The 22,001-nt window shown below is 34.6% G+C and overlaps 1 protein-coding gene across 1 annotated transcript in view; it reads right to left on the reverse strand.

Moving 5' to 3' along the window:
* The window catches only part of TTN (titin), a 287,707-nt gene that overhangs the window by 153,194 nt on the left and 112,512 nt on the right, over nucleotides 1–22,001 (reverse strand). Inside the window, exons 108-139 of the mRNA XM_036857396.1 lie at nucleotides 21,661–21,744; nucleotides 19,710–19,784; nucleotides 18,645–18,692; nucleotides 17,375–17,779; nucleotides 16,847–16,909; nucleotides 16,411–16,482; nucleotides 16,169–16,246; nucleotides 15,495–15,584; nucleotides 15,185–15,265; nucleotides 13,744–13,830; nucleotides 13,257–13,340; nucleotides 10,503–10,586; nucleotides 10,198–10,278; nucleotides 9,971–10,051; nucleotides 9,718–9,795; nucleotides 9,373–9,468; nucleotides 8,837–8,953; nucleotides 6,960–7,046; nucleotides 6,382–6,465; nucleotides 6,140–6,220; nucleotides 5,767–5,850; nucleotides 5,461–5,544; nucleotides 4,605–4,685; nucleotides 4,096–4,302; nucleotides 3,095–3,172; nucleotides 2,813–2,887; nucleotides 2,514–2,606; nucleotides 1,660–1,737; nucleotides 1,290–1,463; nucleotides 999–1,082; nucleotides 728–805; nucleotides 141–224 (exon numbers count right to left, since the gene is read on the reverse strand). Of these exons, the coding sequence (XP_036713291.1) occupies nucleotides 141–224; nucleotides 728–805; nucleotides 999–1,082; nucleotides 1,290–1,463; nucleotides 1,660–1,737; nucleotides 2,514–2,606; nucleotides 2,813–2,887; nucleotides 3,095–3,172; nucleotides 4,096–4,302; nucleotides 4,605–4,685; nucleotides 5,461–5,544; nucleotides 5,767–5,850; nucleotides 6,140–6,220; nucleotides 6,382–6,465; nucleotides 6,960–7,046; nucleotides 8,837–8,953; nucleotides 9,373–9,468; nucleotides 9,718–9,795; nucleotides 9,971–10,051; nucleotides 10,198–10,278; nucleotides 10,503–10,586; nucleotides 13,257–13,340; nucleotides 13,744–13,830; nucleotides 15,185–15,265; nucleotides 15,495–15,584; nucleotides 16,169–16,246; nucleotides 16,411–16,482; nucleotides 16,847–16,909; nucleotides 17,375–17,779; nucleotides 18,645–18,692; nucleotides 19,710–19,784; nucleotides 21,661–21,744 (3,156 nt within the window). The remainder of the gene's footprint in view (nucleotides 1–140; nucleotides 225–727; nucleotides 806–998; nucleotides 1,083–1,289; nucleotides 1,464–1,659; nucleotides 1,738–2,513; nucleotides 2,607–2,812; nucleotides 2,888–3,094; nucleotides 3,173–4,095; nucleotides 4,303–4,604; nucleotides 4,686–5,460; nucleotides 5,545–5,766; nucleotides 5,851–6,139; nucleotides 6,221–6,381; nucleotides 6,466–6,959; nucleotides 7,047–8,836; nucleotides 8,954–9,372; nucleotides 9,469–9,717; nucleotides 9,796–9,970; nucleotides 10,052–10,197; nucleotides 10,279–10,502; nucleotides 10,587–13,256; nucleotides 13,341–13,743; nucleotides 13,831–15,184; nucleotides 15,266–15,494; nucleotides 15,585–16,168; nucleotides 16,247–16,410; nucleotides 16,483–16,846; nucleotides 16,910–17,374; nucleotides 17,780–18,644; nucleotides 18,693–19,709; nucleotides 19,785–21,660; nucleotides 21,745–22,001) is intronic.

Here is a 22,001-nt window from a genome sequence, read left to right on the forward strand (position 1 = left end):
TTAAAATAAAATCTTTTCTTTTCCGTAAAGGAATACTAAAGCATTGCATCCCCAAAGAGCACGTAATTGAACCATTTAATTTTTTACTCATATGCAAAGTTGAAATTTAAAAAATTTTATGACATTGCAAGTTCATGTACCTTCGGCAGGTGGAGCTTCCACCTTTTCAGGAACCGGTACTGGCACTTTCTCCTCTGGTACAGGTTTCTTGGGTACTTCAGGAACTTTAAAGATATCAAATAGGGTTAGTGTCAAATTTTTCACCCATAGAGAAGAATCTAGCAATTTTAGGCCTTATTGAAGCATCATAGATATTCTAACAATTTCACTTTAAGAATGAAAATAATAATTATAACAGCCACAAAACAAAGGCCAGAAAATGCACAAAAATTAAGATTAAAAAACACTGAAAAAACTTAGACTGATAAAGACAACACACAATGTCTGGTAAATGATGACTTTGTCCATTTTGGTATTACAATTAGAATTTACTTTACTCTAAGAACTTTCCACTAAAGAGGAGGAGCCAAGCATGAAGCACCAGCATGCTTTGATGGTAAAATTCAGAGAAGAATACACAATAAACTGCTCCAGTAACCAGCTTGTCTTGGCATTAATATTGTTAATATCATCATGGGGAAAGAACTGATACGGCTCACCAAGTTATACTATCAATACATGGGTAAATTATTACACTATTCCACTGATGGATTACAAAGAGATGTACCTTTAGCTGGTGGAGCCTTCTCTTTCTTAGGAATGGGCACAGGAACTTTCTCCTCTGGCTTCTTAGGAATCTCAGGCACTTTAAAGATATTGTTTATTGATAAGTTCTTACTACCAGTAACAACACATCCACACAAAGGATAGTTAACAAACAACAGGACAGTTTCAAAGACTAGACAGTAACACACACAAGGTTTTGAACTAAGAAGATAATTAGCTGTTTACATGCAGATGAAGTCTTTCATATGCTCATGATAAGAGTGGTGGTGTACCTTTTGCTGGTGGGGCTTCCTTCTTTTTGCGAACAGGAACAGGTTTCTTCTCTTCTGGAACAGGTTTCTTGGGTACCTCAGGCACTTTAAAGATATTATGAAGAATTTTGGAAATGTTGCAGAAAAGATATAAAATGTGAAAAGCAACTACCGAAATCATACTTTAGCATCTAAAAGTGTCTTTTTCTAAAATAAGCAGAATTGGTCATCAGTGCTAATAAGCCCCAGAATCTGACCAAATTGGATACAAAAGATGCTGCTGCTTATCCCTTGGCAGGAGATATAATCTACCTTTGATGGGTACCACTGGTACCACTTCTTCAGTTATGAGTTCCTCTTCTTCTTCAGTTATGAGTTCTTCTTTTTCATCAATGTACTCTTCGTCTTCAAAATATTCCTCTACTTGGGTTACAGCTTCCTCTTCAAAGGCAATCTCTTCTGGTTGTCTTTTGGGTACTTCAGGCACTTTAAAGATATTATCTTGAGGTTGGATATTTTCCAATTATTCAATAAAATTAAGACACGTTAGGAACATAGCCATTTGTAATAGAAGAAGGAATAGGCTTTATCTTTCCCACAGAAGAACTTTACACATAGAACTGAACATGAATTTCATACCAAAAAAGACAAACAACACATTAAAAAGAGTGAATATAGGTACCTCTAACAGGTGCTGCTACTTCTTTTTTAGGAACAGGTACTTTTCCTTCTGTGACAACCCTCTTGGGCTTCATGGGCACTTAAAACATTAAGTATAAGGAGATTTTATTGTCAGAAACAGGGTACCCAGCGAATGCTTGCTTTATTGTATTTTAAGGAAATAGAGTAATGCTGCAAGTGCCTCTCATATAAGAGATATGTGATTGTTCATTTATAAGAAACTTCAGACTCTCCATGGAAAGGATTCTGAACCTTACTGGAATAAAAACGTACAAAAGTACTCAAGGAGGTCTGAGGTAGCAGAGACCAAGTGTGAAGTGATGTTTAGTGTTCGGGTATCTCTGCTTGTATGAAACATCCTTTACTGAAAAGCTAAATTTACTTCTGGATAAGTATACTTTCTGAAATTGCAGCAAAGTTACTTAATACTTAGTAAAAAGCAGGGAAAAATGGTTAGACGTTGAGTTAACTCTTTTTTTCAATCTTCAAAATGACTTTAGGATCAATAAACAGGTATTAAACTGTGGTGAATATTGTTATATCATCACATCAATTTAGATAAGTCAGGAATGTGCCAAATGGTCACTGATTTTAAATCCAAACATTCTATTTTATATGTATTGTAGCCATGTGTTAGGACACAGCCATTGTATAAGAAGCTATGGTTGAAATAACTTTTCCTTTTAAGATAACATTTTCTTTTTATCCTGTATTTACAGATTTTTACATCCAACATCCACCTAACGATTAATATAAAAGACACAAAACAGTGAAGAAAAAAAAAAAGCAAAACACAGCTGCTTTAGTTTTAAAAGAGACATTAAAAAAGACCACAATCGAGGAAGGAAATTATACCTTTATCAGCTGGTTCAGTCACCTGCTCTTTTTCACGTCTGATAATTGAAATGTGTATTTTTTCCTCAACAACTTTCTTTGCTTCTTCAGGCACTTTAAAGATATTAATTATTAAAGACCATTAAAACAAACCACACGAATATCATGTAAATAAAAATACATGAAACGCTGAGCAATGTAAGAATCAGCACCAAACAATATATTCAGTAAAGACAAAGAACATCAGACAAGGTAGTAAGACACGTTTATAGAACATAAGTAAAAAAGATGTTTTTGGTAGTTATTACGCTGCCATGTACCTTTGGGCGGTGGAGGTTTGAGTTTCTTAGGAATGGGTACTGGTACTTTTTCTTCAGGGACCACTTTCTTCGGCACTTTAAAATATCAATATTAACAGATTTTAAAACCTGAACCAAATTTCTTAAGAGTAGTAAGAAGAAAAAAATAAGAAATATGATGTACAACATAATGACCCCAAACACACACACAACTGGTACACTGCCACTTCAACATGGATTTATAGTTGGACAGACATGTAGGGACCACAGGTCTCATGACTGATAATGTTTTTCTCACTCTACCTTTAGCTGGTGGGATCTTTAGTTTTGTGGGAACCGGTTCTTCCTGGACAGGCTTTACTGGGATGGGCTTCTCAGGTTCTTTAAAAATATATAAAGGGTATTTAATGTTAGACATTTTTGTTAGAATATAAAAAAATGATATTTCTTCAATGGATACGAAGAATTAAAATAATATATCTTATCTACAGCATAGGCATAGCCTCTAGAGGTGAGTGAGAATCAGAGATCCAAGTAGAATAAGGTATAAAAGACCTAAAAAAGCTTTTATTGCTATTTCCTCCTTGCTATTTACTTCAGTTAGGTAATTGCGACTCTCTTTTTTTACATATTATATTATCATTTCACTTCAGGTAGACAAAATCATGGTTAAACTCCTCCCCATATAATATTGTTTTTTAATTCTATTTGTAAAACTACATAGAACATTCTCAAAGTTAGGCTGTTAAACATCAAAAATAGAATAAGTGAAATAATATTGCTTCATTTTGAAATTCCAATAGAAACTTATTCCTACAGATTTGATCTTCACAAAGATAAAACACAATGGCTTGTGTTGGCTTTCTCTGTGTTTACTTTTGAAGCAGTCTTTGTGAAGTTTTGATGATGGGAACCCCGAGGGTAGGGTGTTTTCTCAATAGCCTATTATGTTTGATAATAACAAGCTTCAGGATGAGAGACGTTCAGAAATTTTTGGTCATGTATTAGAATGATCAAGGGCCCTTGAAGATAGACTCTTGACCTTTTGGAGAAAGAAACGTAATGACATTTTCTTATAAGCAAAAAGAAGAGAGGAAATAGATTATGCCCAGAACCAAACTCTAACAGCAACTTTACGATTTATAGAGATTTGTTTTTCTACAAGTTATCCAAGAAAAAAAATTCTGAATTTGCCAAACAAAACAAAGTTCTTTCCAAATTTCTTTGGGCATTCAAAATTTTATCCTGTTCTATGGATTTTGCTCATATTTAATGTGGTTTCAGGTTTGCAGTTCTGCTCATACCTGTGACGTATTCTTCATGTTCTTTATACTCTTCATAATGTTCGAATTCATGTTCCTCATACGCTTCATATTGATCATATTCTTCTGTTGGTTCATACTCCTCAAATTCTTTATAATCATATTCTTCATATTCCTCTTCCCGTTGTACTGGAACAGTTTCTTCTTCCTGGGTGTCAGCCCATTCTTCCTCTGCTGTTACAGTTACTTCTGGAATAATATTGATAACAGGTGTCTTTTACTTGAAGCCCATTTAGGGACCATAGTGACAATGTGCTGTGATCTCATTCCTTGGTGATGGTCTCATGCACTGGTTATGGGAGACCCTGACTGTCCTTTGCTGGCCAAGGTATTACAGAGTGTACATTTGCTATTTATAATTTCAAATGTTAGATTCCCTGCCTTTAGGCAACAATAAGCCAATAAAGAATGAGAGTCAAATTAGAAACTAACAGGCAAAGAGCTGTGTAGGTTCGTGCTTCATTTTATTATTTAGTCAAAACACAACACACCTTTAGCTGCTGGAGGTTCTCTTTTTGGAACTTCAATGGATACCTTTTGTTCTTTAACAGCTCTTTTCCTGAGTTCAGTCACTTTAAAAAGAGTAATTATTAAAAGTGAATTGCAAGATTCATAATAACATGTGTTAAGAGAACTTGTATATGCACAATCCAAGGACAAAGAGGACAAAGATGACCAAAACCACACTTGTTGTTTAAATTTTTCATTTAAGTGGTAAGAAAAATCAATAGACTCGGAAATAAACACGTTCTAATATATATATAAATACTTTTTTCTAAGCTACTTAATACTTAAAAGACATTGAATAACTTTAAGAAGATCAAGTAGTATTTATAAAAGAAATAAAAAAAGACAACTAGACAGTATAAACAATGACTATCAAACAAGCATTAGACAGAAGGTTGCATCACATGAATAGTTTCCTCACTTTAATTCTAAGGTGTTTTCATAAGCTCTACTGGCACAATGTAGAAAATTGAGGATTTAAAAAATTTTAATTTCATCAAAGGTTGCCACACAAAACAAGCATTGCGGCAAAGGAGTTTAGTATATAGACAAAGACACATTAGAAGATAAATAAATTTTAAGGGAAAGTATCTACACGTTTGTATGGAGTTTCACTTTTGTTTTTGTTTTTTATTTTTTGAGAAGAAGAGACAGAATATTTTCTGGTATCAGAAATATTTAGTTTTGAGATGATACGGAATAGCATATGCATATTACTTACTTTGTAATACATATTTAAATTATTTCCTCTAAGGATCCCAATTCCACTAGATTAGTTATACCTATAAGCTTATTTTGACACTTAAAAGCTTATTTTGTTTTTTGGAAAAGTTGGTATACCTTTTACTGGTGGCTCCTCCTCTTTTCTAGGCTTGAGTCTTGGAACTTTTTCTTCTGGAACAGCTCTCTTGGGTTCCTCAGGCACTTTAAAGACAGATTTCACTTTAAAGAACTGTTTTCCTCATTCAAACAACAAAAAGGTAGTTGTACAGTAGTAACTCAAACATAAAAGACTTGATATTTTCACGATTTCAAACATAAAACAACTATAACAATGACAACAAAAAACCAACACCCATAACTAGTGTATTTGGTAAAGAGAATAGGGTAGGTACAATATTCTGTGTATTGAAAGGCCCCATGTACCTCTTGGTCTTGGAGGCGCCACTCTTTTAGTTACAGCAATGTGAACTTTTTCTTCCTGGGCAATTTGCATGTGCCTCTCAGTCACTTGAAAGATAATTTTAGGATTACGGAGTTATATTACTTAAAGTGGAATTTAAAAAAATGTATTAGCCAGAAAGTATTGTGATTTTAGAGTATAACAATTTTACAAGGTACACACAAATGAACTTCACAACAAGTAAGTAATAGTCCACCATAGACAAGGCAATAATATATTCTTGCGGCCAACATACACCAATAACCTCCATACAGAAGGGGTGACCCAAGGACAGCAGTGAGAGGACGAGAAAGACAAGACATGTTTCTAGTTGTTGTGCTGGGGGGTTTTGTCTACCTTTGGTCGGAAGAGGTTCTATCTCAGCCACTTTGGGACGAGCCCTTTTTTCAGGAACTGGTTTCTTTGGCTCTTCTGGCACTTAAAAGACATTGCACAACATGGTCAGACATACAACTGTGAAAAACACTAAACATAGGCACACTTATTTTCTTGTTAATGTCATAAAAATTTGAAGAATGTACCAGTTTAAGATTTAAAAAGACAGGCATTATTCAAGAATAAAGGAAAGCCCAATATACCTTTGGCTGGTGGCACCTTTTCCTTTTTGGGAACTGCAGCAGGAATTTTCTTTTCTGGCACAATTTTCTTAGGTACTTCAGGAACTTTAGAAATATTAGGTTGAAGAATATTAGTTTGCATTACAGGAGAAGTGTAATTTTGGGGCAAAGAACTCACTTTATGAAAAGATCACACATTTACACAAACATTAATGTTTACAGTCAGTAAAAATGTTTACACATATATGCTGACAAAACTGAGGCAGTTATTCAAACTAAAGGCATTATTATAGTTATTAAGACAAATGGTATCCCATTTCTTTGAGAGAGAATTGTACATTTAGCTGGTGAAGGCTCCTCTATTTTAGCAGGAGTTTTCGGTTTTGGTACAATTTTCTTCTCAGGCACTTGAAAAGATTATAAAATACATTTGTGGAAATGTCCAGATTTCTTTTTAATAAAAATTTAAGGAATATTTTTATTACACATGATACTCATCAACATTTGCAATACAGACAAAAAATTAACTACGAGAGGACATTAAGAATGGGACAAGCCAAACACATATGGGGCTAGAATTAATCTAAGAGTTGGTCTACCTTCGGCTGGTTCAGCGTCCACTTTCTTGGAAATAAAGTGCAGCTCTTCTTCTACAACATATTCATATTCCTCAGGCTCTTCCATCACTTTAAAGATATCAATTTCAAAGAAGATAGGTTGTAGTGTTTTTCATGTTTAATTTTAGCTGTACTTTATTATGTCAAAAAGTAAGTAAAATAGTAAAAGTTTAACACTTTCCAACTCCCTGATTGTTCTCATTTAAAATACCCAAAGAAGAAGATTTTAATCAAAGCATATGCCTTAATAAAGAGCATAGAAAATAAGTTTCAGTAATTTAATTTTTAAGTGTAACATAAAGATAACAATGCTTGTATTCACAGGAAGAACAGGACAAGCGCAAGACGTAAAAACAATCCTAGCGGCTAAGTTAACAAGAACACAGGAATTTGAAGACAAGTTTCAAAAATATACTTGAGGAATCATAAGTAGGTTCATAAGAAAGAAAAGACCTGTATTACATATGAAAAACCTACTGAGGACTTGGAAACAAGACTTTTTCCCCAAGTTTTGCGAGAGTAGCTATGGTGGACGAGGAAAGAGTCTTCCTATGATTTTTGAGTCTATGTGTATGAGCTTAATTACAGAATAGAAAGATCTAGTTACAAACACTAGGAGTAAACTTAACAGGCTACCCATCTTTTCCCTAAATCTTTGGGCTTAATGGAAACATAAGAATATCATAAAATGTCTTTCCTTTTAATTAGCGTCTATAGTACTAAAAGAAATTTATAATGTATAAAAAACTGAAATTATATTCCTGCAATGAGAACTTTCCTTGTGTACATGTTATGGTTTCCCAAACATTTCTAGAAGGGATAGGACCCTGTTTGAATCCATCAGATTCCTGACTTATGCCCATCTTGGCCTTTCCCAGGAAGCACAACAGAACTGGTGGGCTTCCTCTAGGGAGTCAAGTTTTGCTCTGTTCTAAGCCATTCCATTAAGACTGCACATCTGGATTTCACATGGACTTTTCTTCCAAGTGGAGAAGAGGTGGGGCCCCTTTTATTAGCCAGAGATACACTCAAGGGCATCTGCCTGTACAATTCTATCCATCTTTTCATTGCGAAGACAGTTAATTTATTGAGAAACTTACGGATTAATCTTTAAAGCAGAGTTACATTAAAACTTTCTTAGTAAAGTTCTTTCAGATATATAGCTTTAGCCAGAATGCTGAACTTTAGCAGTAAACCTAGGGGTGTCTTAATTCATTAAAAGGGTATCCCAACATTGAAATAAAGCTTGTTGTTCAATCCTAAGCTATAGAGAACTAGCTTTATAGGTATGTGAACATCTGAATAACAAATTGATCTAATGAAAGATATTACACGATTGTTTTCTCCATACATGGAATATTGGAAAGCCCTATGTGTTCAGTGCTTCACTCTCAAACCTGGCCTTGACTTCTGGAATGTAATAATGTATATAATTTCTTATTCATGTAAAATCTGTGAGTCAGGACACATTAGTGAGTTGTGCTATCAACACTGCTATTTGTTACCCATGTTTTAGACATTAGACTACCAAGGTGAAGATTAGGCCAGTCCACCATACTGAAACCAAGTCCCATCTACTGAAAGGATAAATGTGTATGGAGGTACTTGCACCATTAGTTACCTATAAATATGAAGGCTTGTTTCCTACAGAGCCAAGTTAGAGGGAATGGACAAGGAATACTTTGGATGTTTACTCTAATTAATGCTCCTGAGTCTGTGTTTTGATCAAAAGATACATCAAATAAGACCAGTAGATGTTCACTGAATTTGTGTCACTTTCATTAATCTGATAAATAATCTGTGAAGGAAAACAGCTTATCAAGACTCCAGGTCACCACTAGCTTATCTGCATTATTTACCTTCATATTCTGTAACCTCCACTTCCTCCTCCTCCTCCTCTCTTTCCTCTTCTCTATAAACTGAAACACATACTCTTTCCTCTTCTTCTGAATAACTCCATTCCTCCTCTGCGGATGCTTTAAAAGATAAGATTTACTTTAAATTCAGCCTGAATAGCCCACTGAAGTACTGATTATAACCATGTGTTCCCTATAGATGGGTAATGTTCTTCTATCTGCTTAGGGGGTGGTTTCACAGTGCTTCTTCATTACAAGAAGGAGAGAGCTGAGTTCAGATGAGGGGACAGTACAGCGCAAGACTGAGAAGAATATTCAGATTATGCCCAAATGAGGCCACTTTCACAATTACCACATGTTCAGCACCCCACTCACCCTCTTAGAATGATTCAGGACCAATGCAAACACAAAACATTCAGTCTCAGAGGCTACAACAGACACTGATAAGAACAACTTCTAAAGTAAACTATGTGGTAAGAAGAAAAGACTTGGAGGAAACACATGCAAACTCATTTCTCCCCTCACTTCCGATTATATACCTTTGTGCCGCACGACCTCCACTCTTTGAGGAACTGCAACGGATGGTTTGTCTTCACCAACAAGTCTTTTTTCTTCTACGACAGTTTTCTTAGAAACTTCAGTTTTAAGAAAGGATTAAAGTTGAAGCTTAAAAATCAAGAATCTTAACAATTTTCTCTCCCTAAAGTTTGGGGAAGATTTGCACAGTACACCACTTTCACTAGCAAGTTACATAACTTATCACGAGTATATACACACACAAATTCTATCCAAGAGAGACAAAGGGTCAGTACAAGAAGACACCAGATAGGAAAAAGAATCCACCAGCTAAAAGATTTTTATCAGAGGCTTGAGACAAATCCTACCTAGGGGAGGAAGGGCTTTCTCAGCAGCAGGAACTGGCACGGGAACTTTCTCCTCAGGGACAGGTTTCTTAGGCAGAGCTGGAATTTAAAAACATTGTGCACTTTTAGAACTTCAGTGTTATCTCATTGAAGACCATCACAAAACACAGATACACACTCACGATGCACATATATCACAAGACTAACAAAATCATTGTTTGCCTAGGAACATAATATTATAAAGATGGTTCTTGGAAAGATGGAGAGACAATACCTTTTGGTGGTGGAACTTCTTCCTTTTTCCGAGGAACAGGTCTTTTTTCTTCAGGAACTTTCTTCTTTGGTATTTCTGGCACTTAAAGGATAGTATTTGATTTAAAAATTCTCAGAAAGGCAAAGTAAATGAGCAACATAGAACTTGCAGGCCCATTAAAGAAGATATGCAATTAAAGAAGCTTGAAGGGAAGATAAGGTTATTTCGTGGAGAAGGGATGAGGTTACCTGCTGGTGGTGGAGATTCCTCCCTTTCAGTGACGATGGTTATTTTTTCTTCTGTGACAACCGTCTTCTGTACTTCAGGAACTTGAAAAGACATTCATTTTTAGAGTTAACTTTATATTTTCCGAAGTAGCTAATGGACAGTTATTTTGTAAGAAAGTAGGCAGGTGGACAGACACTTTTGTGGAATTCTTACACCATAAAACATTCATTTTGAATGAAACAAACTAAATTAGATAATTAAACACAAAAATGTTTTATACTCAAGACATAAAAACAGAGCTTCCTTACTAAGCAAGTCATTGTACCTTTAGCTGGCGGAACTTCCTTTTTCTTTGCAACAGGAACAGGAATCTTTTCTTCAGGGACAGGTTTCCTGGGCACCTCTGGGACTTAAAGTTTTTAAAATAGAATGTTAGTTCAGCCATATGTCACTTTTATGAATGGATATAGGCACACACACACAAATCTTTACGTAGTTTACTAACGTTATAGGTTTTCTATGCATCGGCAAAATAATGCACAAAATTAAACTATAGTTTTCTAAAGGTCACATGTGGTAAATGTCCCAAGTAATGTTACAGAGGCATTTAGGCGATTAAAAACGAGTTATATACACAGAAGGATGTGCACAGAATTCATTCTTTCTTTATATATTGGTATGCTTTTGATAAAAACAAATTAGTCTAACATTGTAAAGCAATTATACTCCAGTAAAAATACCAAATTAGTCAGTAATCATATAAACAATATAGAGTGTGGATATAGTATATAGAAAAATCCCTTTACTCTTTGTATTGAGAAATGGAATCCAAAACAACAATGGGTATAATTTATCTAAGACTATCTTAGACTAAGATGTCGTTAGAATGGTTGCATCTATATCATTTTTTTTTTTTTTCTATTTCTCTTCTGAATTTTTTTTTTTTTGGTGCACCTGTAGTGTCTATAAAACTCAGGAAACACTCTTTTGCTAGGGTAGCCCTCTCAGTATGATATCTGTGTGTCAGTGACTTTGGGGAGTTCTGTGTGCAAAATTTTGTGGGTATGTACATATGTGCTTTTCTCTAAGAGGCTCCATAGTTTTCAATAGGGTCTATGACCCAAAGAAGGTTTACAATGGGTTTAATTTATCTATTCTAAGTGTTGATGATGTTGAATTTTTAAGTGGCTGATGTAGTTCTAACAGCATGCATTATCGGTAGTAATTTTTTCCATTTTAAATAAGATATTGGCAATTTTTTTGAACATCTGCACCTCTACACTTGCATTTGTAATATCTTGATGTAGTTATACAGATACACATTGATACATGTATATATTATGTTATGTATACATGGGATGTTTATACATACATGTTACTAAGTGTATTTATTTTCATGTATAAATGAGATATGCCTCTGAGTCTCCTCCAGGTGTGACCAAGAGGCTTTGGTATTAGTACTGGTTTTAGTAATATAACCTTTTCATTATAATCATATTTTATTTTCATATAATCATTATATTTTAATGATTAGATAATAATCAGAAATCATTCTTAAAAATCATTTGGTTAAAAAAAAAGACCCTAAAGAAATAAAAACTGTAATTTGAAAAGATACATGCACCCCAGTGTTTATAGCAGCATTATTTACAATTGCCAAGATATAGAAGCAATCTAAGTGTCCGTCAACAGACGAATGGATAAAGAAGATGTGGTATATATTTACAATGGAATACTACTCAGCCATAAAGAAGAATGAAGTGCTGCCATTTGCAAAAACATGGATGGACTTGGAGGGTATTATGCTAAATGAAATAAGTCAGAGAGTGACAAGTACTGGATAATATCACTTACATGTAGAATCTAAAAAATACAACAAACTAGTGAACATAACAAAAAAGAAGCATACTCACAGATATACAGAACAAGTTAGTGGTTACCAGTGGGGAGAGGTAAGTGGGGAGGAGCAGTAGGGGATTAAGAGGTACAAACTATTAGGTATAAAATAAGCTACAAGGATATATTGTACAACAGAATACAGCCAAAATTCTATAATAACTATAAATGGAGTATAATCTTTAAAAATTGTGAATCACTATATTGTACACCTGTAAGTTATATAATATTGTGCATCAACTGTACTTCAATTAAAAAATAAAGAATAAAAAAAAAGACCCAGAATTCTGAAATAGCCAAGAAGAGTCTGAGAAAGAGAGAAGCAGATTTGATTCAGGAAGAAAATGGAAACACTGAGAAATCAGGCAAAAGAGAACACTTCTTAAAATGTATGAGCCTGCTTTCTCCTAAGCTGGATGATACTGGATCTCTCTATAACTGACCAGATGTGTGCAGTTTGTTACTTCATTGCCTCTATAAAGTAGTGTCTTTTATCACTAAAACCCCCAAAACCAACCAAATCCAAAAAATTAAAGCAAGAATTAGCATATTTGAATCCAAACATCCCTATATGAAAGGTCCCTTGACTCACTAATTAGATAATTGCAACATTTATGGCAAATGTCAATGTTCAGTTAATATCTCAAGAAACATGGTGAAAGTAAATGCCAAAAGTTGATGTTTCCAACTATTTAAGGGTAGGCATTATTGACTTTTCAGAAGAGTGGCAGTTCCCAGAAGCACTGTGTACATTTTTACCTCATTAACATTCAGTTCTGCCAAACACCCTCCTGTTAGTCTTTGTATCTTTGTCATAACTCATGAAAGTTTTTTTTTTTTATTAAGAAAAAGTCACACAGTTGAGGGCTGAAAGAGTTTTTCCTAGAAACATGCCCTGCAGAAAATGAGCTTCACAAATATTTCTTCTTTCTCTAGGAGAGGGAAGATACTAAAAATTTAAGACAGCAGTTTGATATAGTTGCTTTTTAAAAGTAACTTCTTTTAATGTTCAGTATCACAAATAATGTATGTCGAGTGTACCCCCCGAAGCTGACAAATAAATGAAAAACACAAGAGGCATGTAAAAGACACGAAGTAGACAGCAGAGTAAGTACGAAGACTGTATAAGACAAAGCATTGGCACTTGGGGCAAAGGGTCAGCACGTGATCAGTTCTGGTGTACCTTTGGGGGGAGCGGCAGGTTCCTTCTTAGGCACAGGAACTGGCTTTTTCTCCTCTGGCACAGGTTTCTTGGGAACTTCAGGAACTTTAAAGACACCATTGTTGAAACAACTGAGAACTCTAGTCTCCTTGTGAGACATTTAAGATTACATTAAAGCATAAATCCTCAGTACGAGTGTAAGAAATTAGGAAGTAATTTAATATCAAGCATGTAACTTGTGATGAAAATACACGCTAAATACATCAGTACCATACAGACATTACATATATTACACGAAGCCGACAAATTCCCAATCAGCATGGTCTGGAGTCTAAAGTATTACTGACATTTGTGTAACATATTACCACAAGTTAATGAAATCAACATACACAGAATTAAAATATATTACAAATGGTTTACAGATACTATCTCATTAACACACAGAGCCAACAGAAAAAGGTACAAGAAGACAGACATTAAGAAATTTTTTTCAAAAATATGATTCTACCTTTGGCTGGTAGGGGCTCCACCTTTTCAGGAAGGTGGGGAACAGGGACTACTTCTTCTGAGACTGGTTTCTTGGGTGGCTCAGGGACTTTAAAAAAAAATGGGTCAATTTTGAGAAATTGTGCATTTTGACAAGGCATATGTTGTTGCAAGACTTAAAGAGTAGACATTCTGGTTTTATACCAATTGAATGCAAGAAAATTATGTGTTAATCAAGGGCTAAGGACAATGAACTAGTGGCTAATTAGAAAATGTGACTGTTACTCATTTTTAACTGAAGGAACCTCCACTTTCCTAGGAACAGGTAGGAGCACCCCTTCCTCAGAGGTGCCAGTGCCTGTTCCTCAGACACCTGTTTTAGAAACTTTACTTTTATAAAGCCGCAGCATTAGAACAACTGCATTCAATTATCTTAAATAATTTTTGTATCCTAAATGTTTAACAATTTGACTGGGTGTAGGAGAGGGTCGGTGGAGGGAGGGGAACCCTAATTTGTAGCCACTGCCAGTTTCCAAGTTCCAGCCTCTGTGGTGGTGCAAATACATGCATCCTGGCTACCAACGATGATGTCATTGTCTCAGAGTTGGGAAGGGATGAGAAGTAGCGCATAATTATCCAGTATTTCCACAACACAGAGGCAATCAACATAACCTCAGAAACATAGATAATAGGAAAATAGTAATGAGTTTTGAGTATTTATTACCATAGCTTTAAATATAATTTATTTAATTTTATATAATTTAACTTTTAATCATGGAAGCATTAAATGCTGGGTAGCAAAATTCCTGAAAAGTTAACCATCAGCTCTGGTGAGTGGGTATGAGCTGGCTCCAGGACACTGTATTTCTTTTCTTAATAGATTTAATTAATTAATTAATTAATTAATTTTTGGGTGTGTTGGGTCTTCATTGCTGCACATGGGCTTTCTCTAGTTGCGGTGAGCGGGGGCTACTCTTCGTTGCGGTGCACAGACTTCTCACTGCAGTGGCTTCTCCTGTTGCGGAGCACAGGCTCTAGGTGCATGGGCTTCAGCAGTTGTGGCTCATGGGCTCTAGAGCACAGGCTCAGTAGTTGTGGCGCACAGGCTTAGTTGTTCCGCAGCATGTGGGATCTTCCCGGACCAGGGCTTGAACCCGTGTCCCCTGCACTGGCAGGCAGATGCTTAACCACTGCGCCACCAGGGAAGCCCCCAGGACACTATTTCGTTTTCTAAACAGCTGACCACTAGATTGTAAGCTCCATGCAGCAGGGAACAGAGCCTCCAGGAATTCTCATTCCTCTCTCCAATACCCTCCTCATGGTCTTCGCATCTCCCTATGATGTCATTTGCACATAGTGGCTATAGGTCTGTGACTAAATTTATTATTTAATATTAACATATTCAGATATTTACTTTGGAACTTTTGAAAGATTTTAAACTTAGAATAAATCACTAATACCTTCTTTAGGTGGAGGCTCAATCTTTTTGGAAACAGCAACGTGAATTTTCTCTTCGATAACAGTTTTCTTTTGTACCTCAGGGACTTTAAAAAAATGTACATTTTAGTTCCTGGTATGCCATACTGTGGGTGGTATTGCAATTTACAAAGAATATTGAAATACAAATTAAAACAGACAAATGTGAAATGAAAAGATGACAAAGATTCACAAGGAGACAGAGATATCTACATAATCACAAATTAGATAAGAAGAGGGATAAAAATCCATCTGAAGCCCTTCCATTTGAGCCCCATATTCAAATTTGCCTTATACCTGTGACTGACACCTCCTCCTCCTCTGTGTGAGAAGCAACGAACATCTTTTCTTGTGAAATAACCATCTTCTTTGTATGTACAGCAGGTACTTTAAAGAGAGTATTTCACATTAGTATTTCTTTTTCCAGTTCAAGACATCAGATCAAGTACATGGCTTGTTTAGACACAGAATGAGTGGGTTAATATGATAGCTTGAGAACAAATTCAGTATTGACAAGAAAACAAATCACGTTTTGCTCTATAAGGACAAACAATCCATGCAGCCTTTATCAAACATTATTAAATGGGAATCAAATAGACACAACTTCTTCACACGTGATGTGGTGCTTTCCCAAATCCATTAGGGTTTATTCATATAAATGAGGAGATGAGGAATATTATATGGAATGGAATGCATGGCACGGTAAAGTTAGAAGACTACTGATTAAACACAAATCCTTCTTTAATTAAAAAAATATTATGTAATTTTAAAGTGATACTAAAAACAAAGATAATGTTATGATTTACTTAAATTATATAAATGTGCAACATAAAATGTATATAATATAATATATATAATATGTCTATTTTGGTGATTTCAGATTTGTGAGTTGTTCAGTAATACATGTATACATATTCATACACATAAATAAAAATGTTTAAAACTTGTAGCTGAAAGACAAAGATGTATACCTTTCACTTCAATAACTTCTTCCTGCACTGGAGTCCGAGAAGGTTTTTGTGGAACAATCTTCTTTGAAACTTCGGGTACTTAAAAATATGTACAAATATATTTGTATTGTGAAGAATATTGTTTTGCACAAAATTTTAAAATATCTTAGTTTAGATGACTATATAAATAACTAACATGTGACTATATATCAGTAAACAATTACTTGTGTACATGGTACTAGAAATGTTTTAAATGATAATACCTTTGGTGACTTGAACTTCTTCCATTCTTCGAGAAGTCTTTTCAATTTTTTCAACTACGGGCTTCTTTACAACTGCAAGCATTTTAAAAAAATTGCAGTACGTTTAGAATTTCTATTAAAATAGTCTCTCTCTTTTTCTCTCATTTTTTAAAGAGAGACAAGTTTGTTGCACTGAACTTTAAGTACAAGCTTCTGTACTTCAAGTATTTTGGTTATTTTTTATTTTATATTTACCACAACAATCTTTTTATCATCATTTTATGTTTGAATTAAATGAAGTAGGTAGATATTCTTAGAAAAAAAATCACTGATACAATGAAGCTTCCAGAAGAAGTTGTGCCTATTGGATTGAACTGGTGATTCATACATTTTTGCCCAGCAAGCCATGATAATGACGCCAATGATGTGATCTATTTAAATAATTCCAATTACATACCTTTAGGAGGTGGTACTTCTTTCTTTTCCGGTACTTTTGCTGGAATTTTCCTCTCACGTGATTCTTTAACAAAAACACAGTAATAAGGGGTGCTTGAATAGGTTAAGTTCTAATAGATTGTATCAATTGGCAAATGATATAAGTTAACAATCACATACAACTGTGTAAATTATTGTATTTGGGGTCTTTATTGCTAACAGGATTACTCATGCTGGATTTAGAAGCAGGATCAAGCAGAGATGCAGTGAGGCAGTGAAACTAAAACTTGAACCTCTGCATTAGAAAAGAGCACTCAGAATTCAGTCTTAGTAATACGATTAAATGATTCAATTTACAATATCAAAGCATGAAAGTAACTCTGAAGAAAATGATGCTTTTAAAGATTCTAAAGATTTCTAACTTTAAAAAATGGAAATGGTCATTTCACCTATTTCATATCCACTGCAAATCAGGTTAATAACCTTGAAAATATAAAGAACTGAGCAAAAAATGAGGAAAATAGAAAAAAGTCACCCAATTAATACATACCTTCATAAGCCTCCTTTTGAACTTGGATGACTTCTCTTTCTTGGTAAGCCTCCTCCCACTCTTCCTCCCCTTCCTCATAACCTTCTTCCCTTTCATAGTATTCTTGCCCTTCTTCAAAATCTTCTTCCCATTCCTCATGAACTTCCCTTTTAGCTTCTACATGGGTCTCTTCATAGTCTTCATCTGGTTCCTCATAGTAAGGTTCTTCATATGGCTCCGTGTATGGTTCTACCGCTAGTTCGTCATAAGGTTCTTCCAAAGATTCTATGTAAACTTTCTTCTCCTCGTAGTCTGCTTGCTTTTTCTCATACACAGCTTCTTTTTCTTTCTGAACCTCTTTCTCTCTGGTTATGGTCATTATTTTCACTTCTTCAGCCTTGGAGGATACATCAATCACTTCAGGAGCTAAAATAAATAAATAAATTAATTTAAAAAGATAATATTAGCATGTTAATTATATCCATACAATTACTTCACGAAATGAAAGTCTATGTAGTCAAGTAATATCAGTATCTGAGATCTCAGCCTTATATTGATAATTTACGTTTTCTTTGTGTTGGTTCTGTTTAAATTTTTGTTCATTATGGAACACAGTCAGGAGGGTCAAGAGACACTCTACTCTTAACCTGAGGATTTTTCTGGTGTGAACAAAATGGCATTCAGTAAATATTATCCAATGAACACATCTTCCATTGTTTCATGGGAGCTCCAGTTTGTAAAACCCTTAGTTTTTTTTTTCCTCATGGAATATCTTAATATTTGATCATTTTGTGGAATTTATTTTTAATATTTCTGCAGTTACTTAAATTCCAAACTATTCTTTCAAAAACAGTACTAATTTTAAAGCTATATTTTTGACTATCGAATATAACTCTTTAGTCAGTTTGATAAAGACAATATTTAAAATCATGTAACCAAATCAATTAGTTGCTTTCATATGACAACTTTAAAAATATTAAGGCTAACATTATTCATATGATCCTTAACATTTGTGTTAGCTACAGTTGAAACAATAAGGGATCCCCTCCCTTTCTAGCCCTCACCACTTCTTTCCCTGAGTCCACTGCACTGAGGCTGCATAAACATTTGCCTGGGTTTTTCTTTCCTGGAATTCGACCAGTGTGAAGTAGCCATCATTTCCACTGCTAATTTTACTGCAGCAGAGGAGACTTTACAACTTTATAATAAGTTGGAAGCCTGATACATAAAATAAGAATACAACGCAGAGATGCAAATCTCAGAAATAAATAGAATAAAATATTTCATTTACCTTCTGCTGGAATTAAGGCAGTAGGAGGTGGGGGCTTCTTGGCAACCTCTGGAAATTTGAAAACATAAAATACATGTTTATCTTTAGACTATAAAGTTTTTTAATGCTTACTAATCCTGTACACCCTTGTTAGCCATTTGTATGATCTGTGACTACTACTCATATATCAAATGCTTTTATAAGATCCAAATTTAGCTCACCAGAAATGCTACGTAATGCCATGTTAACGAAAACGCAGGAAGGCTGAAATTTTATTCTAGTTTATGTTGATTTAAAACAATTTAAATTAACATGAAACATAAAGAGAATATTCGGTATGTGTGATGCTAAAAATAATGCATGTTTAATTTTTTCAGTGATTAACAATAAAGTTTGGGAAATAGCCATGCTTTTTTGAGATTCTTCTTATTCTATAACATCTCACAAATGACCACAAAAAAAAAGTCTCAGTGAATCGTGCCCTATGCTCCTGGATTCTCCTTTTTTTAGGAGGTTGCTGTACTTTAATCTTAGCCAGATGGATAAAACTATTTGCTTAAATTTAGTTATCCCATCTCCTTCCTGAAAATTTTCCAGGATATAATAAAAATTTAAAGTAACTAAATTGATCCCCCTGCAAAAAGTTTTTTTTTTTTCCCTGCAAGTATTGACATTTAGCTCAGGTGAACCAGGAAGGGTGCTGAGTTGGGCTGAAGCAGCCACTTAAAATTAGTGCCAGCCCTTGACCTTCTGTTGGTTTGACTTGATCAAGATCAGCTGTTGGACCAGAGGGCAGTGCCTTCTTTAAATCACTATCCAGAGATAATGAGAACTCTCTGGTGTTGCCATTGGGTGCCATGGGTAGACATAGGCACAGGAGGATAGGGGAGGAAAAAAAGGGGAAAAGAAAGAAAGTTGAGAGAGAAAGTGAGGACTGAATCAAAAAAGAGGGTGAGGGTGAGTAAAGGAAGAGGTACCATTTTGTGAATTCACACTCTTAACCTTCCTCTATCCTCCACTATTTGGGATTTAAATTTTTGAACCAAGAGAAAAGCAGTAAGACTGAATTTTGATTAATTATAATACCTTTAGGTGGTGGTGCCTCTTCTTTGGGCTTTGCGACAACTTTTTTAGCATCTTTCTTCACAGCTTTTTTGGCCACTAAAAAATGAGATGTCAGATGTAAATTTTACTAAAATATTTTCATGAAACTGGGAGGTTTATTGAAATTTTTTTAAAAATTTATTTTATTTATTTATTTTTGGCTGTGTTGGGTCTTCATTGCTGTGCAAAGGCTTTGTCTAGTTGTGGTGCTCGGGCTTCTCCTTGCGGTGGCTTCTCTTATTAAGGAGCACGGGCTCTAGGCCCGCGGGCTCAGTAGTTGTAGCACACGGGCATAATTGCTCCGCAGTATGTGGGATCTTCCCAGACCAGGGATTGAACCCATGTCCCCTGCATTGGCAGGCAGATTCTTAACCACTGCACCACAAGGGAAGCCCTGAAATATATATATATATATATTTTAATATGTTTTGATGGTAACAAGAGATTCTGCACATTATTGCAAGATATCTGTTTCGGAAAGATCTTGGACTAGAAAGCAGAACAATTTTTTTGGAGGGAGATAGAATATGAAGGGTGATCTTACATCTTCACTGATTTTATGCCTGCTTAAAGTTTTCAAACATCTAGAGTAGACCCAAGTGATATCATAAATAGAAGAGGTACACCTTTTCATCTTCATTTCACTTAGGTAAGAACACTTTATATTTTTCAGGAAAAAGAATAACAAGTGAATTAGTAAAATTAAAGTCCCACCTATGCTACATTGTGGAAGTTTTCTTTTGTCATTGCTGACATTATACCTTGATCCTGGCCCCTGATCGTAACTTGATTATGGCTCCTAGTATTCATGAATAAATAACACTTTTGAATTTTTAAAATATGATTTAATTTCTCAAGTTTCCCAGTGGGCACTCAAACTTAAGTCATGTTGACACTAACACTCAAATCATAAATCATTCATTAAGATAAATTATTATTCCTGACAACAAATATAAGTGGAAATCTATTTTATGATTTTTGATTCTTATTCATTTTTGCTATCATAAGTAGGTGAAATATAGTTAATTATGTTCATATAAATTATAAAAATGCTTTTCTTTGTTATTGAGATTGTAGTAGTCATAAAACTGGAAGTGTTTTTTTTTTTTTTTTTTTAACTGAATTTCCCCTGAGGCTGGCTGAAAACTAGCTCAAGCTTTTGACACCAATTGTAGTAGATATTAGGGAACTAGCATGTCAAACCATGGAAACTACTACAGTAATGGTGGCTTGGCTTTGGAAAAATGTGACTTTGACATGCAGAATTTTTTCCTGATGATGCTGGGAGAATTCTGACAGCAATTCTGAACTCCCCAGAACTCTAGAGAGTCCCAGGCAGTCTGTTGACTGATTAGTTGAGCAGTTTGGGGGCACAAATAGTACAATTTATCTACTGAAATATTTGAGAAGGATAATTTCCTGGCACACTCATGAGTTTATTGGAGAGCTCTTTCCTTAGCTTAAAAAAAAAAAAAATCAAAGATATTCCAAATCATATTTTTATAACAAAATAGTGAATTTTAGCATAGTTAACAGTGTAATTGGGAAAAAACACAAACTATAATTTTAAATCTGACTATACACTAGTATTTTTTATTTCTATAAGCTTCACTAGAATTTGACTGTATCGTTTTATTGCTTTATGTAGTAGTTAGGAAAATATGAAATGTGAAATCAGTTTGCCATTAATGCTTAAGTGATTCCTTTAAAATAAAAATTTTAATATTAAGCATCATATTTTTTTTTCTGATGATTTTCAGACTTTTAGGCACATGTCTTACATATTTAGTTAATACTTAAGAGCATATAATTTACATTTTGAAAGGCAATTCAAACTGCTGACCACTAGAGGGCCAACATGTTGCATTAAACGACATTTTCCAGGTCTGTAATAGTTCTATATTTTGACATTTAGGTAGATAACATATAATACCTTCAATACGTTTTGCTGGTGGTTTCTTTTCTTCAGGTGATGGTAGCAACAGGGGGATGGGAGGAACCGCTGTAGGAGGAATTTCTGAAGAAAATAAATGCCATCATAAGTAACATATTTTGGTTTCTTATTTTGTGTGAAATATGATGAAAAGTCTCATGCATTTCTTTCAGTACTTCAAAGGTGTTATAGCAGCAATTCAACAATCAGAACAAACAAAATTAGCATCTATTTATAATTGTAACTACTCTTTTGCTTTGATTTTTAATTACACAGTGAAGAATATGATGAGAAAGAATTTGTTCTTGCTGTATGCTATGGTTTGGCATTGGTAACTTCCT

Source organism: Balaenoptera musculus, chromosome 7, assembly GCF_009873245.2.
Source record: "Balaenoptera musculus isolate JJ_BM4_2016_0621 chromosome 7, mBalMus1.pri.v3, whole genome shotgun sequence".
NCBI classification, from domain to species: domain Eukaryota; kingdom Metazoa; phylum Chordata; class Mammalia; order Artiodactyla; family Balaenopteridae; genus Balaenoptera; species Balaenoptera musculus.